This window comes from Sinocyclocheilus grahami, unplaced genomic scaffold (genome assembly GCF_001515645.1).
Source record: "Sinocyclocheilus grahami isolate Dianchi unplaced genomic scaffold, SAMN03320097.WGS_v1.1 scaffold831.1, whole genome shotgun sequence".
NCBI classification, from domain to species: Eukaryota; Metazoa; Chordata; class Actinopteri; order Cypriniformes; family Cyprinidae; genus Sinocyclocheilus; species Sinocyclocheilus grahami.
In genome coordinates this window covers 597,382-618,798 of record NW_015506010.1, presented here as the reverse complement: position 1 = coordinate 618,798, position 21,417 = coordinate 597,382, and the positions used below count along the sequence as shown (strand labels likewise).

General features: G+C 38.7%; 1 protein-coding gene across 1 annotated transcript in view; it reads right to left on the bottom strand.

Annotated features, from left to right (window-relative positions):
• The window catches only part of LOC107562635 (anthrax toxin receptor 1-like), a 101,923-nt gene that overhangs the window by 27,591 nt on the left and 52,915 nt on the right, over window positions 1–21,417 (bottom strand). The window contains exons 12-15 of the mRNA XM_016247308.1: window positions 11,405–11,446; window positions 8,587–8,682; window positions 7,159–7,326; window positions 4,341–4,421 (exon numbers count right to left, since the gene is read on the bottom strand). Of these exons, the coding sequence (XP_016102794.1) occupies window positions 4,341–4,421; window positions 7,159–7,326; window positions 8,587–8,682; window positions 11,405–11,446 (387 nt within the window). The remainder of the gene's footprint in view (window positions 1–4,340; window positions 4,422–7,158; window positions 7,327–8,586; window positions 8,683–11,404; window positions 11,447–21,417) is intronic.

The following is a 21,417-nucleotide window of genomic DNA, read 5'->3' as shown; positions in this document are numbered from 1 at the left end:
TTGCCAGTTGTTTTTCTCCCTGGCCGAGGGGACCCTCGGCACGGACGCACTAGCGTGCAGCTGGCCTCTCGGCCTACGCAAATATGCGTTTCCCCCAGTGAGCCTTCTCGCACAGACATTGTGCAAGGTCAGGGAGGACAAGGAGCAGGTTCTCTTGGTAGCGCCATACTGGCCCAGTCGGACTTGGTTCCCCGAACTGATGCTCCTCGCGACAGCCCCTCCTTGGCAAATTCCTCTGAGGAGGGATCTCCTTTCTCAGAGAGGGGGCACCCTCTGGCACCTGCGTCCAGACTTGTTGAATCTCCACTTATGGTCCCTGGACGGGACGTGGAGGTTCTAGGTGGGCTACCTCCAGCGGTAGTAAACACCATCACTTCAACTAGAGCCCCATCTACTAGACACGCTTACAGGCTGAAAGCCTTCCCACCGGGAAGACCCCCGTAGATGCCCGATCGGAGTCGTGCTTTCTTTCCTGAAGGACGGGTTGGAGCGAAGGCTGTCTCCCTCCGCCCTTAAGGTGTATGTTGCCACCATTGCCGCGCATCACGAGGCAGTAGACGGTAAGTCTTTGGGGAAGCACGACTTGGTCATCAGGTTTCTCAGAGGGGCAAGGAAGTTAAATCCTCCACGCCCTCACCTGTTACCCTCTTGGGATCTCCCCTCGGTCCTGACGGCCTTGAAGGAGGAGCCCTTCGAGCCTCTGCAGTCAGTAGAGCTTAAAGTTCTGTCATTAAAGATCATACCGCATTGGCCTCAGTCAAGAGGTTAGGGGACCTGCAGGAATTTTCGGTCGATGATTCGTGCCTAGAATTCGGAATGGGTAACTCTCACGTTGTCCTGAGACCCCGGCCTGGATATGTGCCCAAAGTTCCCACCACGCCTTCAGGGATCAGGTTGTGAACTTGCAAGCGTGCAATATGTGCGCATTGTTGCTTCTCAGTTCAGTTCCCCATGGCGAACCCTGTTGGAGTTCCTTCCGCACCCTCGGCAGTCAGGCGTGGCGGAGCGCCAGACGCCAGGTTCAGCACTCGTGTGCATGCCCAAGGTCAGCCCTTGTGCTGTGCTAGGTGCCCGTGTGTAGTGATTCCCCCTTCGGGTGATCCCACATGTGTATTCTTCCACGGTACGGCTCTCCTCACGGTAAGCCTGTGTCTTTCCCTGGCAGTCGTTCACTGGCATATCTGCTGCGTAGTCATCTCACCCCTGGCAGGTTGAGTCTACCACAGGGACTTCCATATGTAGCACTGCCCTGGGCCAGTCCATATGTGTAATTTCATATGATACCTCCTGTGCGCAGGATGTGGCTTCCATAGCGTTCCCAACTGGGTACGCTTTCCCAGTGTTATCCAATGCACCACTGTATGGAACAGCAGTGGCGGACACCTCTGCCTAGCCGCTGTCCTATCTTCCACCCCAGCTGGTGTGGGGGGGCTTGCCGGCTTCCGCAGGGCACTGGAGGGGGTCAGCAATAGTGGCGTTTTCCATACGGATTCCAATTCGTCAGTCATGACTGACGTAACGTAGAACGTGACTGACTGAAAGGGAACGTCTTGGTTACTTGTGTAACCCTCGTTCCCTGAAGGAGGGAACGGAGATGTTACGTTCCGTCGCCACAGTTGCTGTACCACCGCTGTATGGCCAGGGTGCGTAGTCTCGGCTCCTCAGCGAAAAACTGATGTGCATTTGCACGCGCTCTCCTTTTATACCCGTGCTGCGGGGCGGGGTGCGCGTGGCGAAACACGCACGCCAGCTGTCATTGGCTTGTTTAGTTTACACTCGAAAGGTCTCGGGTGAGGTCCCCATTCGTCAGTCACGACTGATGTAACGTCTCCATTCCCTCCTTCAGGGAACGAGGGTTACACAAGTAACCGAGACGTTCTATTCCTGTGTTTTGCCCTCATGTCATTAGGTTCCATGGTTTCTCAGGGGGTGTTTACATGACACAGTTTTCAACTAAAAACTTAAATATTTTTATGTCTTTTGGCTGTTTGTTTACACAACAACAGCATTTTGGGGTCCTGAAAACTCAAACTTTTGAAAACGATACCATTATCTCTGTGTAAACTACAAAAACGCAAATTTGTGAAAATGGTGATGTCATGCGTATGCATACTATGTATTCAGTCTATAGGAATGTGTGCAGGCGCATTTCTTTACAAAGTGACATCGCCAACTACTGGCCTGGCATACATAATGCAGCGTTTTTAGTTGTTTTTGCGGATCCGTATAAACGGGGATCACTTTGAGTTGTTCAATTGTCATCTGTACGTCAAACTTTTCAAAAAAGCAAAGAAAAAACGTAATTCATTGTCTGTTCTTGGCAAGTATTATGTTGGTTTCTGTCTTTCTAGTTTTCTTGTTCTCTTGTATATTATTTAGTCTTGTAAATAAATTGCATTTGATGCTAATAGATCCTCGCCTCAACTCTTCCTTGCTGATCCTGCAACCAACCCTGACAATTAGACCATGAAAAGCACTCAGTACTGCATCCTGTCCTTAAATGAGCCCTTTCTCTCAGTGGATGTGACCTGCCATCAACTTTATAGTCAAATCATCCTTTGCATAAGTAAGAAATAACATACGAGTTCACCCTAAAGAACTTTGTATTTCATTTCATGCAAATCTCATTGCCATTTGGGATATTTGATATGCATTTCCTCAGTTTATTTGCTTAGTCCAGGAGACGCAGCATGCAACAGGTGGGCTTTTACACTTGGGTCTGTTGTTGTTCTCCATTCAGGCAAGGATAAAAGAGTGTTAAAAAAGAAACAGCGAGTGAAAGCAAATACATGCTATAGAGAGGAGGCCAAGTCAAACTGCAGCATTTGTCATTAATGTTCATGATAGATTTTTTTTGGCAATGTTGACTAAAATATTATCATCATTTATTGAACCCTAATGCTGTTACAGACCGTATGATATTATTTCTATGTGGAACACAAAATATTTTTTTCCTCATACATATAGCTTGAGAAATAAAAAAAAAACTCTTTAAAACTGAACTGAACAAAGGTCTTGGTTGTCTATATCTATTCTGTGTAAAGCTCCATCAGTGTGAGGCTGGTTTTCATTTCCTATCAAGCTGTGGAATAGTGCTGTATTCGTCTTTTCATTTCTGCTTTTCATCACTTCAGTAAAGCCAAGTCATATTGAATTAACTGACAGTTATAATAGCGATTTAGCAGATTGCTCTGTTGGGCTGTGAAAATGGATCAAGAAGAGTAAGTTAAGATCTTTTATAAGCTTTAGAGTCATTGTGCTGGTGAACATATCAAAGACATGGCCATCTTTAAAAGTGGAAATGAATACCACTGCAAGCTATAAGCTACTCATATAGTGTATAGAGTACTGTATGTCCGTATATCCAAATCCTCATATCCCAACTGTTTTTCCTTCATAGTGATTAAACCTCACATCATTCTACACATATCTGTTCATATGTTTCCACACTCAAAAAATTACTCTACTGTCAATGAATAGAACGAATTTCATCTGCAAGTCCACTGATTTTCAGTATCAAACAGGGCCTGTGAGGAATCTTATCAAAGCTTATTTTCACAATTGCTATTTTATTTTTTTATTTCTGTAGCAGAAACAAAGACTTTTTTTCTTGCAATTTATCTTTCACAATTCAGAATTGTCTTTTTTATCTTTTCACAATTTATGAATTGTCTGAAAAGTCGCAAATTTACTTTTTTTATTAAATAAATAAAAATAAGTAAAAAAAAAAAAAAAAAAAAAAAAAAAAAAAAAAAAAAAAAAAAAAATAACATGCTATGCAATAATTATTGCTAAGTTGCTATGCATTTTTTTTTTTACTTTTATCTTGACAAAAAAGCCATTTTTTTTTTTTTTAAAAAAAAAAAAAAAAAAAAAAAAAAAAAAAAAAAAAAAAAAAAAAATAACATGCTATGCAATAATTATTGCTAAGTTGCTATGCATTTTTTTTTTTACTTTTATCTTGACAAAAAAGCCACAAAACTCAACAGACGTCATCCATAGAAAACAAACCAATAGTGCATTTGGCAAATATATATATATATATATATACTTTGAAGAAACAAACAACAATAAATAAATAATATAAATAAATAAATAAAAATGTAAATATATATATATATATATTTACATTTTTATTTATTTATTTATATTATTTATTTATTGTTGTTTGTTTCTTCAAAGTTGCATACAGTGCATTCAAGTCTTACATGTAATCTTGAATGCACTACTGTATATGCATATTATTATTATTATTATTATTATTATATATTTTTTATAATTTAGTTATACATATACATATACATAATGCATTTTTATACATCAAGACTAAAGAGTCTTACCTTGTCTCCAGGTTGTGGTCGCATGATAGACACTCTGGCATACCCTTTCTTCAGAAGTACCCACAATGCATCTAGTTTTCCCTGCGCATCAGCACAAACAAACACCAAAAACACAAAAATTAAGATGGAAAAAAAGCAAGCATATGTGTTTGTCTATTAATAAAATCTGTTCCTGGAGGGCTACTGTCCTGCAGAGTTTAGCTCCAACCCTAATTAAACACACCTGAATCAGCTAATCAAGCTCTTCAGACTCACAAGAAACTTCCAAGCAAGTGTGTCGGAGCTAAAATCTGCAGGACATTGGCCCTCCAGGAGCGGTATTGGACAGCTCTGGTATAAACTGTCTGTTTTCTGTATGATTCAAGTCTTCATGGGTCTTCACTGACCTTCAGGGTTTGTGACTGAACTTGTTCCTCACATTGTTCAGTCACTAAACTCTGAGAAATAGATTATATTAACAAAGAGATTTCCTGAACTCAACACCCCACATGTGGCCTCTCTGGCGCACTATATGAGACGGATAAATCTCAAAGCCACAGTTTAGAATGAATCAATGCTTTGCTATCTGCTCCACGGTTATGAATATACAACAGAATTCTGATGTCCCTCAGCCTCGATCCAACTTCCTAATAAAGACAGCCGACCCTCATTGCACAAGAGCTGCTGCTGTCTGCTGTCAAGAAGAGGTGGAATAGAGAACATGAACGGGTGAAAGAAAGAACAGAAGGGGATTTTGGAAGATTTAAATGTAAAGTTGGATTACAAAAAGTGGCACATACTGGTCACATTGACTCTTCCCCCCACAAATAAAAACCGGGGAGATACATTAGATACAGAGATGAACAAATAAAGGAAATAAATAAATATTTAAAATAAAGATACACAGAATAAAAGAACGAACTACGGGGGGAAAAAGTTTTGGCAATGCTCTGAGCTCCTGGACAGTGAGATCTATTAAAGTGAGCGAGTGGAGAGAGGTGAAATGAGGGAAACCTGGTTTTGAGAGTAACAAAGTGCTGACTCCACAGGCACAGTTTCTTGGAGGTCACAACAGTTTCTGGTCTATATTACGAATCCCCAAGCTGATTGATTATAAGCACTGACATCTTAAGCCATGTTTTTACGCATTAATTCAGCAGGAGAACTGCATGGTTGGGGGCTGCTCATGTTTAACTGTCAACAGAATTAGTGTCATCTTTAGTCTTAGCTGCATCACAATTCAGAGGCTGCATCCTTCAAAGGTGAAATTCCAAGACTGAATGCTTCACAGCAGCACGACTAACGCTGGGTTCAGACTACATGATATTTTTGCCGGTCACGATAGTCACTGTGTCAGATTACACGATTTTGACTCCTAAAATCTTGTCATGTCGTGGACAAGAAACATGTCAGACTACACGTTGCTTCCCGACCGTTCATCGTGTGCTGTCTTTAACGACGCGCGTGATGTCATCGAGAAGGCGGAAGTAGCGACTGACTTCCGAAAACAAGAGTGTAAGCATTGCTGAAGAGCTTCCACTATAGTTCGCCAGCATTTTTCTTTCTTTGTTCTGTCGTGGTAGTCCCTCGATGACACATCATACAGGCAGGAGTACTGTTGCCACAGCTCCACGAACCTTTCCTCCATCTCATAATTCCACCTAGCAGCACCATCATCTCTCTTTCGTTTTGCCATGTTTGAAACCAGTGTATGAAAGAACTTCTGTGCTGCTATTGGTCAACGTCACCAATGTGACAGAACTCGTCGTGGACGACGGAAAAAAAAATTAAACATGCTGGTCTTTTTCGGAATCGCAGACGCGGAATCGGTTGTCGTCCACTATGACACACTACACGTGCTGAAATGATGAAATCTTGCGTCCCGACGCCCATTGTCGTTTACGAATCCCCACGACACCCTACATCAAGCAAATTGTGGCAAAATCGGGTTAAAATCGTGTAGTCTGAACCAGGCATAAGGCTGTCCCAATGTGCAGGCTCCTTCATTTTTATTCGGTTTTATTTTTGAGAGTGCATGCTGATTACACTTTTAACTCTAAGTATTGGGTTTCAGCTTATTTGAATATCTAATTTCGAAAATATCAAATATAATTAAAAAATAATCCAGTACAAACATTACAGCCACTCGTCAACGGCAGCTGTCACAGTTGCTAGGCGGCAACGTCTGGCCTTCAAAGTCTGTGTCCTTCTAAGGAAGCAGCCCCTGAATTGGAACTCAGATTTAGTGTTCAACTCAATGGAACACAAATTAAATATTTTAAATTTTAAATATTTGAACTTATATATTCATGTATTTATTATGTGCTATTTCTTATGTTATTTATTATGTATATATATGTTGTATAATTTTGAATAGTTTTCTTTAGTAGCTTAGCACGTCACACCACACAATAAGTCAACTTCTCATACATTTTTCCTATCAGCTATCCAAATTTAATCATTATTTGCCATTTCTTAATCATCATTTGAAGATACTGGACACAAAATACTTTTGAGTTTTTTGAGTTTGGGGACCAGTTCTCACTAACTATTAACTACAACTTTGCCTCAATAAACTCTTAATTCGCTGCCTATTAATAGATATTAAGGTAGTTGTTAAGTTTAGGTATGTGGTAAAATTACGGGCTCTAAAATATGGTCATGCAGAATAAGGCATTAATATCTGCTTTATAAGTACTAATAAACAGCCAATATGCTAGTAATATGCATGCTAATAAGCAACTAGTTAATAGTGAGAATTGGTCCCTAAACTAAAGTGTTACTCTTTTGAGTTTTAGTTAGCGTGTGTACCCTGAGAGTACACTATTGTTCTTCTCACCTTAATGGGCGAGTACCATTTACGAGGGCCTGGAGGTTTCCGCATGCCATTATTTAGGATGCGAGCAGGAGGAGCTTCAAACTCTTGCTCAGGCATCTTTACCCTCGCGTTCTTCGCCTTTTCCAGTTTAGCACCCTCCTCGGTCGAACCTCTCTCACCCCAGCGAACCTGAAATGAAGGAGATGGCGAGCATGACTTGACAATGATCCAAAGAGCTTCAATGGAGGCAAGAGCATTTGACCTTCTGTATAAAGAAGTGCACATGAATTTTACTCCAAAATATTTCTTCATTTTTACATCATAACCTTTCTGTTATCAGCATTTCAGAATCCTTTCCAGGTACAAATGGAAAAACAAACTCAAAGGATTTTCAAGGTGAACTCAGTAGTATAAAAACTATGTGTATTTCATGATGTTTTCTCAAACAGAAATATTTATGGACAGGTATTTTCTGTGACAATCACATTGCAAACTCTGCACTGCTGGTAATTGAGGCAGAATGTTTGACAGAAGGAAGGATTCCAAACAGCAGATGAGCTGTATAATGCACGCACACTTGTTTCCCTCTCTTGTAAACACTGTCTTGCTGTGATTGTAAACTCTGGTACTTTACTGGCAGCCGTTTGATGAAACACGCCAAAGGTTGTTTGCTAAAGGTTGTCTCCCAGCCTAGTCAAGCTAGTCTTCAGGCGCTTTAGCTGGTCAGCGAGCTCCAGTGTCCAAAACCATTTTAAACCCTAGACCAGGGGTGCCCAAACTCGGTCCTGGAGGGCCGGTGTCCTGCAGAGTTTAACTCCAACTTGCCTCAACACACCTGCTGGTAAGTTTCTAGTAAGCCTATAAGTGCTTGATTATCTGGTTCAGGTGTGTTTAATTGGGGTTGGAGCTAAACTCTGCTGGACACCGGCCCTCCAGGACCGAGTTTGGGCACCCCTGCCCTAGACCTTCTAAGACCAACAGACCACCTTATGCTGGCTTAAACCGTTTTTTCCCTTGTTTTTGTCATGGCATTTTTTTGCATAGCAGATTGTTTATTTCAAGCATACTTTTGCGAATCAATGCATTTGACAAACATTTTACTTTCCCTTCAGTGTTTCCTGTTTTTCTTCATCTGTATTGTTAAAAGCGCTATATAAATAAAGTTGACTTGACTTGACAGTTGTGGCATTTTCATCGCTGACTTCAATTATGACGTGCTGAAGTCTCTTGGCATGCAATGTAAACAACAGTGGTTTCATTCCAAGTAGGGGCAAACTGTCAACTGGAGATTTACTTACAGAATCCATCACCCTTAAGAAAGACAGTTAACCCTGTGTTCCTTCAGAGATACAGCCCTCTTCCTCTGGATGAAAAACATCTGTTAAGAGACTGAGCGTGTGCTAATTTAGTGGCTGGTGCCCTCCAGCGAGTAATAAAACTGTTGTTTACCTCCATTCTTTTAATGCCGCCAACTCCTCTTCCTCCATAGTAGGACGCGTCGACTGTGGGCCACTTCTTCTTCGGAGTTCCATCCTCTTCATCATCCTTATAGAGCAAACAAAGAGACAATGAAATTGTGACTGAAATAGAGCCCAATGGTTCTTAACTGTTGGACCATAAAACTACACAACATTCTGAAAAATAACGTTTCTTTATTGGCATCGATGGTTCCATGAAGAACCTAACATCCATTCCACAAAAGGTTATTTATAGTGGAGAAAGGTTCTTAGATTTTTTTAAAATGTTCTTCACACTAAGAAAAAAATGGTTCTTTTAAGAACTGATCACTGAAAGGTTCTTTGGGGAACCGAATATGGTTCGGCTGTGAAAACCCCTTATGGAGCCTTTATTTTTAAGTGTGAAGCTAAAACAAAATGCGGCCCAGACCATATTAAGCAGATGTTACAGATTTTGCACTATGTTGGGTTGCCAAATGTCCAATGTAAAATCTGTCTCTATGTTGAGAACTTTTATTCACATTTTCTTGACTGAAACAATAACACTTATTGTAAAGATGTTTTGTTTGTTCCAAGAACATATTTTTGGGGTCTTATTCAAATGGTGGAGTATTTTCCTAAATGAGGTGTGACTCACTCCTTTAAAACATGACTTTTTCATTTATTGCCACTCAGAAAGGCATGAGCCATGCTTACGCCCTCCCTATAGCTCTTCCTGATCCAATAACATAAGTCCAAATAGGCTCACTCAAGTTATGACTTTATTTTTCCAGCTCTGAGGAAATTTAACCCTGTTTAACAATCAGTCCACGAGATTTAAACAGACATCTTTTTATCAATGCGTCCATACTTAATCAAAAAGTTTTAACAGCCATCCCCATGCTTCATATTTTAATTTGACCACCCACTTGATTCCCCATCACATATTTTATATCCTGAAACTTTAGCATAACTTAAAGAAACCTTTAGGGAAATTTCCCCAACCCACAGCCATTCCACGTATGACATTCCTATGGACTTACAAAAGTGACATCACTGATGAAAGATTTATAAAAATATGCTATCATATTACAGGTCTTTAATAAGGCCAGACTGAACTAATTCATTTTAGCGGAGCAGAGACAGAGTGGTTAAACAACAGCCTACAAAGATCTGGAGAGTTTTATGGAATCCAAAGACTCTCCCAAAGTTCCTGTTAAATAGTTGAAACATTCTGACCTTTAGAAAGAGTTTCAAATCAGAATAACATCATTACAAAATAACATCCAAATCTTAATAAGCTTTTTTGTTTTTCATGTTTGGACAATGAGATCTCAGGGATTGTTTCAATAAACAAGGATTAAGTCTAATCCAAGATAAACAAGAGTTAAAGAAGAAAATCACTATAAATGCTGCAAGGTAATCTGGTGAACTCTTGTAGTTCCCATAGTATAGTACCAACACGTTTTCAGATATACTGTGCAGTCATACGGTTATTATCACAAAATAAACCCCTTTATGGTGATACAAAACCCCTCTGCATAACATCACAGTCATGTCTGGGTTTATTTAAGCGATAATGACCAGCTGACTATACATTATCCCGCATATTACACGGCTGCTTACCAGGATATTTATTATCTTACTTACAGATTAACTTAAATCTTTCGCCAATAAAAACAGTCCATTGTAATGTAGGAAACTTCCTATAGCAACCAGACGAACACTGGCACATTTTCTCAGTAATAATTGATGTATTATTAGTCATCTGCAATCCAAGTTACTTGTCGTCCATTAAGTTCTCTCTTATCTGTCTCTGTGTCTCTGGATGCATTCACACCATGTCAGAATTACCATAATTTTGAGATTTCGGCTAATAAAAAGCTTTCATGTCCTTGCAGAACTTGTGACTAATCTTGTAAACTTCTACTGCCTGACCACTGCGTCCTGCGGAAACACTCAAACTGCAAGCGGCTCCAGCAGTAACATGTCAAATTAATCTTACAATAATAAAAATATTACAACACATTCAATACAGTTTAATGTGGCTAGCACAGAGTTGGAAAACGACTGCCTGAAGTCCAGCTTAATAAGCCAAGTAAACTTGAAATGTTCATTAATGAGACATTTGCATAATGACTGTTACTTGTATCATGTTTTTTTTAATCTATTGATTACTCATATTACACAGATTTATTTTGCCATTATTAGTGTTGTCATAGAAACAGATCATTCTAAGTCGGAGGATGTAAACAGCTCCAAGTAGAATTGTTGTCTAGTAATCACGGCATGGCATGAACGCAGAATTTTACTGGGTTCTTGTGTGAGGAATTATCATTTCCTTGCTTTAACTGGGAACTTCTGATCTTCTAGCCATCTACAAGATGTATGCAATTCTGCAATTGACCAATCAGACTCCAGTTTTCCAGAAAGCCACGATAAAGTGTAGTATAACAGCACTAGGATTTCACAGTTCACATCACTCCGCTCGTCCGTGCTCATTGCTTTTCAGACCAGAATATGTGAGCAGCGGAGTGATTATGGAAAGCTTCGAACGGAAATGGGAAATCTCTTGCACTCCACTCCACTGATATGCTGTTCCAGACCAGCTTTCAGTCTGTGTGCTGCTTCGTGACAAGCAAAGCTTGATGCTTCAGCTTCTTTTGACAATATTTTTGTTGGTGAGTAAGAAACAAATGAACACACTGGCCAGTTTTTGTCTGAAATGTATTGTGCCTATGACCAGATCACAGTATGACAACACAAATGCAAGTGCAATACTACTTAATTAGACATTGTACAGATCATTACAAAAAAAATAAAATTCTTACCGAACTATCTTCCACTATTGGTGGTGGAGGTTCATGGATAATCTGCAGAGAGAGAGAGAGAGAGAGAGAGCGATAAACAACCTCATATGAGCCCACTCATGCTGGCATGTCAGACCACATGCTCTCCAAAGTTAAAAAACAGTTTTTTTTCTTCCACTGACTTGTCAAAGGACCCAAGTAATGTTTTCAGTGTGTGCCAGAAAATCAGGTTACACAAAAACACATGGCTAAGGAATTTCACCCCTCCCCTCCTTGTTTTCAGTGTGTTTACAAGCAAGTTTAAATGACCTAAATATCTGGAGGCCAGATCTAAAAGCCACAATGCAGGGCTCAACGTTAAGCTTTTCCAGGTATGTGTCTTTCAGAGAAGTAAAACTGATTATTTACTTGTCCAGAAGTCACTTGTATACTACAACATTTTAGCAATGCAGTATACATTACAGTTATTAGCAAAATAGCACAGGACATCAGGAATACATAAAAGAAACATATAATGATAATTATGCAAGATTCACTTGACCATTACCACATGGGGGGAAAATTGCTGTTTTGTAGCTCAAATAAATGTTCCGTCACTGATCATTATAATCTATAATGATAAATAGTATTATAATAATGATAATAATAAACAAAAATAATAACTGAATATATTCTTTTAATTCAACAATGTACACTCTTAAAAATAAAGGTGCTTCAAAAGGTTCTTCAAGCGATGCCATAGAAGAACCATTTTTGGTTCCACAAAGAACCATTCAGTCAAAGGTTCTTTAAAGAACCATCTCTTTCTTACCTTTTTATAATCTCAAGAACCTTTATTCGCCACAAAGAACCTTTTGTCAAACAGAAAGGTTCTTCAGATGTTGAAGGTTCTTTATGGAACCATTTAGACAAAAAGGTTCTTCTATGGCATCGTGAAGCACCTTTATTTTTAAGAGTGTACTGCTATACTTATTTATTTATTAATACATCCTATAATCTCACAAATTCTAACATAATTCTTCACAAATTCTATCCTTAGACCTCAAGGAGCAGCTGTTTGTAAATTATGATCAAATAACTGGTTACATTATGACTTTTCTTTTTATCCTTTTGCTAAACTCTGTGTAGTATGACAGGTTAGCAGGCTAACTAGTTGGTGGTTTGCTAAGCTAACAGCTAATTGGAAAACTGAAACTATTTAGAGCTTTGGTTATATGATGTCACGTAATATATAATGTAAAGGACATTTAGAAACATAATTTGATGAAGGCAGTAAAACTTTGTGTCACTGTTCAAACTGGTAAAGTATTAAAAAGGAAATCCACTATTCATCCACATGCAAAACAATTGTGAAAGAGCACATATTGTGATTGTGTTGAAACTCATTTGGAATTCTGGGAATCATGTGAAAAACATTGTAAGGACAGAGACATTAAAAATGCCAGAGTGTAGTTGTAATTCCAGGTTTTTTGCTTTCTATTTGGACTGAAGGGGAAATTATTTGATTAGTTGAGTGTTTTCATGAACAGTTTCTTTGGTCTCTTGCTGTGTTCTAGTCATGATGGAATGATTGTATTGAGTGAAAGCATCTAAACAACACCATAAAGTCACAATTACCAGTGAGAAACATTTTTATGCTCTCGCTTTCCGAGTTGTTAACTATAGAATTAATGGATGAAGCCAATTGTTATTGAACATGCAATTGTGAATGTTGATGGTACCATTTAGTTTGTACACATTTGGTGTTCTGTTGATGAAGATCAGGGACAAGCTGATTTAAAAAAAAATGCAAATTTAGCTGTTTATATAAGTATAAAACAAACGACTAATGCATGTCAGTTTCTCTTCATTTTGTTGCACTAATGCTAAAACCGTCCTGTATGGTTGAGAAATGAAAAAAAAGGCTAAATTGGCCAACGCATCGAATTTATTCCATGCAAAATCACTTTATTACACATCATGTTGTAATTAAGATTTCCAAATTTATAGGCAGAGACTGCCAGAAAGTTTTTTTTAAACACAGAATTAGCATATAGCCAGTTCTTCATATACTGACTATCCTACAGTAAAAACAGCTTCATTCATTATAGGGGGAGCGTTCCAGTTTTGTCATGTCACAGGGCTGCAAATATGGCCTGCAGAAAAACGTTAGCATTACGCTACTTGGTAATCAATAGTTCTTAATGAAGTTGAGAATGGGCATAATTCTTCTTTGCTATTTCAAAGGTCAAATCGCAATTTCATTTTCCATGGTAACACAGGATAACAGGATAACCAAACAGAGCCGTGCCCCCTTGAAGTTCCCGGAGAGATTTCAAGCGGCAGACAGAATTACCTTGCATAAACAGACAAGTCTTTTTCCCTTTTGTAAAAATATTCATTTCATAAGGCATTTTGCCTAGCTGGTTTGAACTTGACCAACACACATGGTATTTAAAGTCGAAACGACCCTGTGTTAATAAATAAAGCCAAGCTATTTGGACATAGCAATAAGCCAATGCTAATTCAGTCTATGTTGGCCAACACCTGGTCTCTATGGAAAATGATCATGGCTGAGAGGGATTTTAGCCGGTTTAGCTGGTTCAGCCTTCCATGAACTTCAGCTCAACACTCCTCTAACATGGAAATTACTAATTTCTTCTCTTTTCCTGTTGTGCCTTTCCAGACAATTTCCAGACAAATCTAGTTATTCTGATATTTCTCAGCTGAACCTCGCTGACAGTTTGAATTATAATAGGTTCTTCAGAAATCAAGAGAAAGGCCAGGCTTGGGTCTCAAGCAGTGTAAGCCGACACAATGTCCTGTGGTAAATGTTTACTCTGGTAAACAAACTCAGGCCTGAGTTACTCTGGTTTCAAACTCAGCCCTGCAGAGTTTAAATGTGACGCTGCTCCAACCAGTGTTCATTTTGACTGGCATTTTTGATTTAGTATTTGTCTTTATCTTGAGACGAAAATGCTTAATAGTCTTGGTCACATTTTAGTCAGTTGTGTCTTTCATAGTTTTAGTTGATGAAAAGTCATTGCATTTTTGTCAACTATTAGTCATTATTTTAGTCAAACTGCAGTAACTAACATTTATTTTTTAGTAGCTATTTTATATGTAGTCTTCAAACAAAAATAGTCATTCATTCTTCTCTCTTTAGACCAAATCAATTAAGCTTATGAGAAATTTGAATCAAGGATTGAATTTGGAAAAACTTGAATAAATGATGACAATTTTCATTTTTGGGTGAACTATCCCTTTAACAGTAGTGAAAAGGGAGCAACATATAAAAATTATTGTTCATATATAATATATAATTTTTGAAAAAGCAGAATAAGACAAATACTAAAGAGGTACAAATTAAACAAATTTTTCAGATACAGTAGGTTTACTAAACATATATATTTAACATCTTTTGTTGGTTAACGTTAATGACACAGACAGGTACTTAATTAGGAATGCTGTCCCTTTAAGACGGAAGGCATGCATGTAATACTGACACGTTCAGTTTTCACCCACCTGTTTACGTTCACTTAATCCATAACCGACTGTATTTACGTGAGATACTCTACACGATAGACATTTGGACTGCTGCGTGTGTATTTGAGCACTGAGAACTGATCGCGCACTGTATATGAGAACTGAAGAAGTGGAGCGTGCGCGAGAGAGAACACTTCTATCAGCTCGATTCTGCCTATCCCGCCTTCACTAACTTTAAGTTAATCGACAACGAATTGTGACTCCCGGGAAAAATGGGACGTCTGGTCACCTTATTCCCTACCCCTTCGGGTGCTGAGGCCATTGTTTCAGATCGCTAGTTCGCATTTTGGTAGCCTATCCATCAACTGCGGCTGCCATACTGAGACTAGATATGCAAACGCACCTTATCCGATTGTAATCCAATGACTGGGACGCACATTTTGAAGGACAAGACAGTAGCCTATAGGATGTATTTAGAATGTCCGGTATTCCTCAAATAACATTATAGTCCCGTCGCGTCTTGTTAACGAAGACGCGGCATAAATTGTCACAGTTTTTATCATCAGTTATTAGTTTTAGCTCATCAACGCCTCGTCTTAGTCACAGAAAAAAAAAATTTGTTAACGAATATTTTTCGTAGTCGTCTTCGTTGACGAAATTAACACTGGCTCCAACGTACCTGCCTTTCCCCTGCCACCTGCCAGAATTAGTTTTCAGGTAATTCTGGAGGCCTTGATTAACTGACTGGAGCCAAATTAGGGTAGCAGCTAAACTCTGCATGATAGTGGCCCTCAAGGAGCAGGATTTGACAACCCTGATCTATAGAATAAGTCTTTCACTGCTGGGAATGACCGGGGATGTCCGATGCCTTCCTGCAGACTTGTGTGGAAGTTTCAGGTGATCCCATGACCTCGATTTTGTGGTTCAGGTGCGTTTATTTGGGGTTGGAGCTAAACTCTAGAAGGTGGCCCTCCAGGAGCAGGATTTGACACCTCAGGCCAAGACCATAACAGGTTCTGCTGTTAATTATCTTAAATAACCTATCAAAACCATCTTATTGAACAGTATGAGGTATGTTTTGGGAACGTTCAAGTTGGTTTTGGGGTTTTGGCTGGTCACCATCAGGGTTACATTGGACAACCTAGTCTACCTGGAACAATGACCATCTAACCAGCTTGTGCTAGTGTAACAGAGACCAACAAGTAAAAGCTGTTTAGCACCTTTGTTAGTGTGCTCGCCTCCACAATAAGCCCCTTCACGGTCAGCGAAGACCTTGGTGAGATGAGGCCTCAAGAAGATGGAGTCTTGTTACTGTTGCCTTTGGCTTGCTTAGTTGGGGTTTGAAAGTCACTAAATATTCAATAATATCATCAATTTGGCACTGATATTATCAGATGAGTTTGCATAATAGGACTAGGTGTTTAGCACTATTTAGCCGCACCATAGAACATTTTCTCCTTCGCTGTGAGCAGAACACAGCAAGACGCAGCAATTGTTATGCTCTGCTTTTGGTTCAGCAAGAATCCAGGATCATGGCCTAATCTCATGTCCATGGTTCTTGCCTCCATACCCAAAAATCAGTCATGAATTTACAATTGCTTTATGCGTGACTGGGGAACAATAAGAAAAAGGACTAGTATAATGTGTAGATGGATAAATGAAGACGCTACAACTCTTCACTGCAGTCATTGGGTTGGGATCCTAGATGTTTTGATGTTATACTGTACATGATGTGTACTTATCTTTCATGGATGTGGCCAGTGAGACACCTTATCTGATGTCCATCAGATCCCAGTTTCTGTGCGAACTTTAGCATGTGTGAAAGATGCCTTTTGTTGAGGTGATGTTGCCAATGTCCTTTGTATGGTGTTTCCACCAATGCAAAACATCATCAGTTGTTTAGCCCAGCCTCATTGTGTGTTTCAGCCCTTTATCACAAGACACCCAAAGCCGAGGCAGGCCCACCACAGGCTCGGGTGTGTGTCACTTTGTTACATGGTCATTTGGCAGCCCAGACTGTGTCCATCCGCTTCAGCCACAACCAGTGGCTGCTTCTTTTGGCAACAGCGGAGAATTCCCTGACTATCCTCCGCTGGACCTGTCCTCTGATGCTCAACTCCTTCAGCAGCCTTATAGTGGAACTAGCCACAAAGCCCCTGCAGCCCACTTCCACCGGGTATACTTTCACTGTCCAGCCCCGCTCCTCTGCCTCAGCAGTCAAGTTGGCATATCGCAGCTTCTTCCTTTCAAAGGCCTTGTTAATGGACTCTTCCCAAGGGACTGTCAGTTCGATTATTATGACGATCCGGCTGGAGTTGGACCAGAGAACCAGGTCTGGGCACAGATTGGTGACTGCAATTTCAGATGGGAAAGTGAGAACAAGAACAAAACTTGAACTGAATTTAGCTAAATAATGAAACTATTGCCTTCTGCTTTAGAGTTGAATCTAATTTATACATTATTTGCAACACTGACACTGTTATTGAACTGAACTGAGTCAACATTGAACTGACTCAAGATGAATAATGAAACTGCTGTCGTCAGAAGAGCTGCTTAACGCTGAATTGAGCTTGAGTTTTAGGGTGTAACGAAGGCCAGCTGGTAAGAGCTATGCTGGTAAATTTCACTCACCTGGCCTTAAGAGTTGTGCTAGTTACTGACTGCACCTAACTCCCATGCTGGTTGACACTGCTTCGAATCCCACTTAGAGTGGTGCAGTAGGACCAGTTACTCAAGTAAAAGAGCAGCATTGCCCAGTGTTGTAGTCGGGACCAGCTCATTCGAGTCAGCCAAGACAAAGGCCAGATGAGGTTCGAGTTTGTTTGAGTCAAGACTGAGACCAGAAAAGGGTCAAGTCCAAGTCAATATCAAGTCCATATGCTCCCATGTCCATGACCAGTCCAAGTCCAAGACTAGATTTTCTTCATCTTGAGATTGAGTCCTTTTTTGAGCGCTACAACACTGTAATTCAATAGCACCTACACGAGTGAACTCTCATGATAACACATACTAATCATTAGTAAGTGTATATGTAGAGGTCTACATGTCTTGGACTGGTCTGACTAAATAAGAAAAAAAAATCGAAATCTAGTCAAACTTACTAATCATTTGTTGAATATATAGCCACAAAAACTACCATCTTGACAAGGGGTAGGCAAGTTCGGTCTTAGAGATCCGCTGTCCTGCAGAGTTTAGTTGCAACCCTATTCAAACACACCTGAACAGGCTAATCAATATCTTCAGGATTACTAAGGCTAAAGGCAGGTGAGTTTTTTTTTCAGAGTTGGAACTGAACTCTGCAGGACAGCGGCTCTCTAGGTCCGAACTTGCCTACCCCTGATCTTAACCAATCCCTTTTTCAAACAATGCTTTTTTCCCCCTCTGATCATCTCGAAGTGCTTATACTCAAACTTTCTTTGTGTAAAAGAAGGTTCCACATCTGCAGTCTAATATATTCAGTCGGGGCTTAACAAGTCATTACAGGACAAACAGGACATGAAAGCTAACCCAACACAACCTGTAAAACTGTCTGGTATTAACTGGAATTTAGCTTAGCACCAGAAGGGCTCATTACATGGTCAAAACAAACAAACCTTGAAGAAAGATCATGGCAACAACCAAAGGTCGTCCAGAATTAAGGTGCAAAGGTACAGCTACCCTTTAAATGAAACAACTTTTTTGTCTGTGTGTCCCTAGGCCTGGGATATCACATCTAAAATGTCTCTTTAGGTAATGGAATTTGGTTCAAGTCATCCTTGTGTATTTATATAATTATTGAAAAAATAGAAATCCAACAGGTTTGTCAGATATGAATGCTAATTAAACACATTAATCTTATATACTAGGCTTCAGGGGAGTGCAGTTTTAGCCCAGAGTAAACAAATAATTTGCCAACTGTAATTCTCACATGTAGTTTTTAGATGTTCCAAGCATTTAGTATTTTGTATGGTTGGAAAACTTGATGTGTAATGCATTGTCCTAATATATATTCATTTAGAAATACAGTTTAAGAGACAGGCAATAACATATTAATATTTCATACTGGTAAAAAACTTAAAATGTGCTCATGTTTCTGAAAGAGGAGTAGTCCTCCCCACATATAATGAAATTACCAAATCTTCAAATAAATCCTCTTAATTTGTTATTGGTCCATTCTCAGTCATTGAAACCATATGACATCATGGCTACAGGCCATTCTGTGTAATTATGTACAAAATAATGAGATTTTACATTTTGAATGGTTTTCTAACCATTAAATAAGACCACACATACTCTGCACATTTCCTCCACAGTGATTGTGGGGGGAAATCTGACAGAATACAAGAAATGGTTAAGCGTGGTCAAATGTGCAACTGAGAGTACTACACACATTTTTGCATTCCACTGCACTGCATTCCCATTGTTTTTCTGTGTGTGAAATGTGTTTGACCATGGATCTCATGTATCCCATCTTTTGTAGCTACTAGCACATTCTAAAAAGTGAGTTAAAATTACTTCGGTTTTAAAGAAAACTTCAAGACCTTGTATTTTTTTTTCATATCTCACATATTTAAACAAAAATGTGTTGTAAATGTGTGTAAATGTTTCCCTACTGGTAGCTGATTATTATCAATTATTAACAAATTAGACAAAATATTTAGTAAATGGCCACAAAAAGGGTGAGAAATGTGAATAATTTTGGTTAAAATTAAGTTAGTCAGAATAAAGTTAGAATTCATCAGAAATTGCAACCTAATGGGAAAAACAAGTAAAAAAAAATAAATAAAAATTAAACATTAAAAACTTACTTTTTTTAAAATCAAAATTTAAATCAGCCAAGAGCAATGCATGTTTTCCTAAACCTAACCCTTAACCATACCTAAGTTTAGTGCTGGGTAGTAACTGATTACATGTAATCTGGATTATGTCATCAGATTCCAAAATCAAGTACTTGTAATTAGAGTATATTACATTTTAAAATGCTCATAATCAGATTACAGTTATTTATTATGGATTACATGATTGCATATTATTCACACAATAGCAATAAATGATACATCATTTATTGATTCTCCCTGATTCCTCTTTTTCATCTTTTAAATGTTCCATTTTAAAATAGCCTACCACTTATATACACTCAGAAAGTCTTTCAGTTTTTTGGACATTCACACAAGTCCAGTCGCTATTCAGGGTTGCTACACAGCATTTGACCACTGAATTTACAAAAATAATTTCCGGTTTAAGAAGTGTTTCAACATTGCATCAACTACTGATGAACACATGTTTATTTAAATCATCACTCGGTAGGTTATTTAACCATCTATTACAATGTCATTGGAAGGTTTTTGCCTTTCAAACACATTAAAAAGTACAAATTCACATTATTTTTTTATATTACCTGAAATGTGTAATGTAATGGATTACTTCTACAATTTTGGTCATGTAATTTGGAATCAGTAATGAATTACAATTGGTAAGTAATCCACCCTGCTCTGTGTGTGTCATACCATTGAACTTTGACTCTATTGACAATATAGAATGATCATGTAGATGTCATGTAAAAAAAAATCATGTGCAAACCATGCTTTGAATTTGGGTGAAAAATACACCTCCCAAGCAATTAGACCATGAAACAAATAATTATGCATGTTACTAAACACTGGTGATGTATAGCTGTGAAAGTTCTTATACATTAACCCCAGTTTGGGAAACCCTTGTTTAATGTATGTTTAATGCATTTTATGATGTTGATTTAAAAAATGGAATATATTTTCATCTCCTTTGGTTTTTTTATATCAATATGGTACATTTAATAGTAAGTTTAAAACAAGTTAGGTAAACTATAAGTAATTATGCAACTGCATGTCAACTAGCAGTCATTAGAGCATTAGTAGACTATCTGCTTAATATCTGCTAACACTCTATTTTGATGGTCCCACAACATAAACTACTGACTATAATTAACCTTGCAACTGCATGTTAACTTATTCTACAAACCCAAGCCCTAACAGTCTACTAATATGCTAACACTCTAATGAGTGTTAGTTGACATGTAGATGCAAAGATGCTCATAGTTAGTAGAATGCCTGAAGTGGATGAAATAAAGTGTAACCCTCAGATTTAGCAGAAATTTGTGATCCCATGAGACCAGTGGTATATTTCCTATTCAACGACATAACTCTCTGATTATGTCATACTATGACCATAGTCATAATTAAAGGAATAAACTATCTAGTCAAAACTGCTTCCTGAAATCTTAGTAACTTTGTTGCAAATCCGCAGTTCAAACCACACTGCTTCAACAATATACAACTATTGTTAATGACATCATGCAGGTGGTGAAGTAATAATAATTTTGATTATTCCTGTATTTAATTAACATGGCATCTGAGGACTACTTTGCCACTTTGGTTTCTCTATAGTTTTGCTTTATTTCCAGATGTTTGATTCCATCGTGGGTTCCCTCTTATGTCATACTCCTTCAAGTTTCCCCTGCAGACTTGTGCACATGCATACTCATCAAGTCCAAATGTCATACTAACAAAAAACGATTCTTCCAATGAGAGCTGTAGTTCCGACCACGCAAGTTT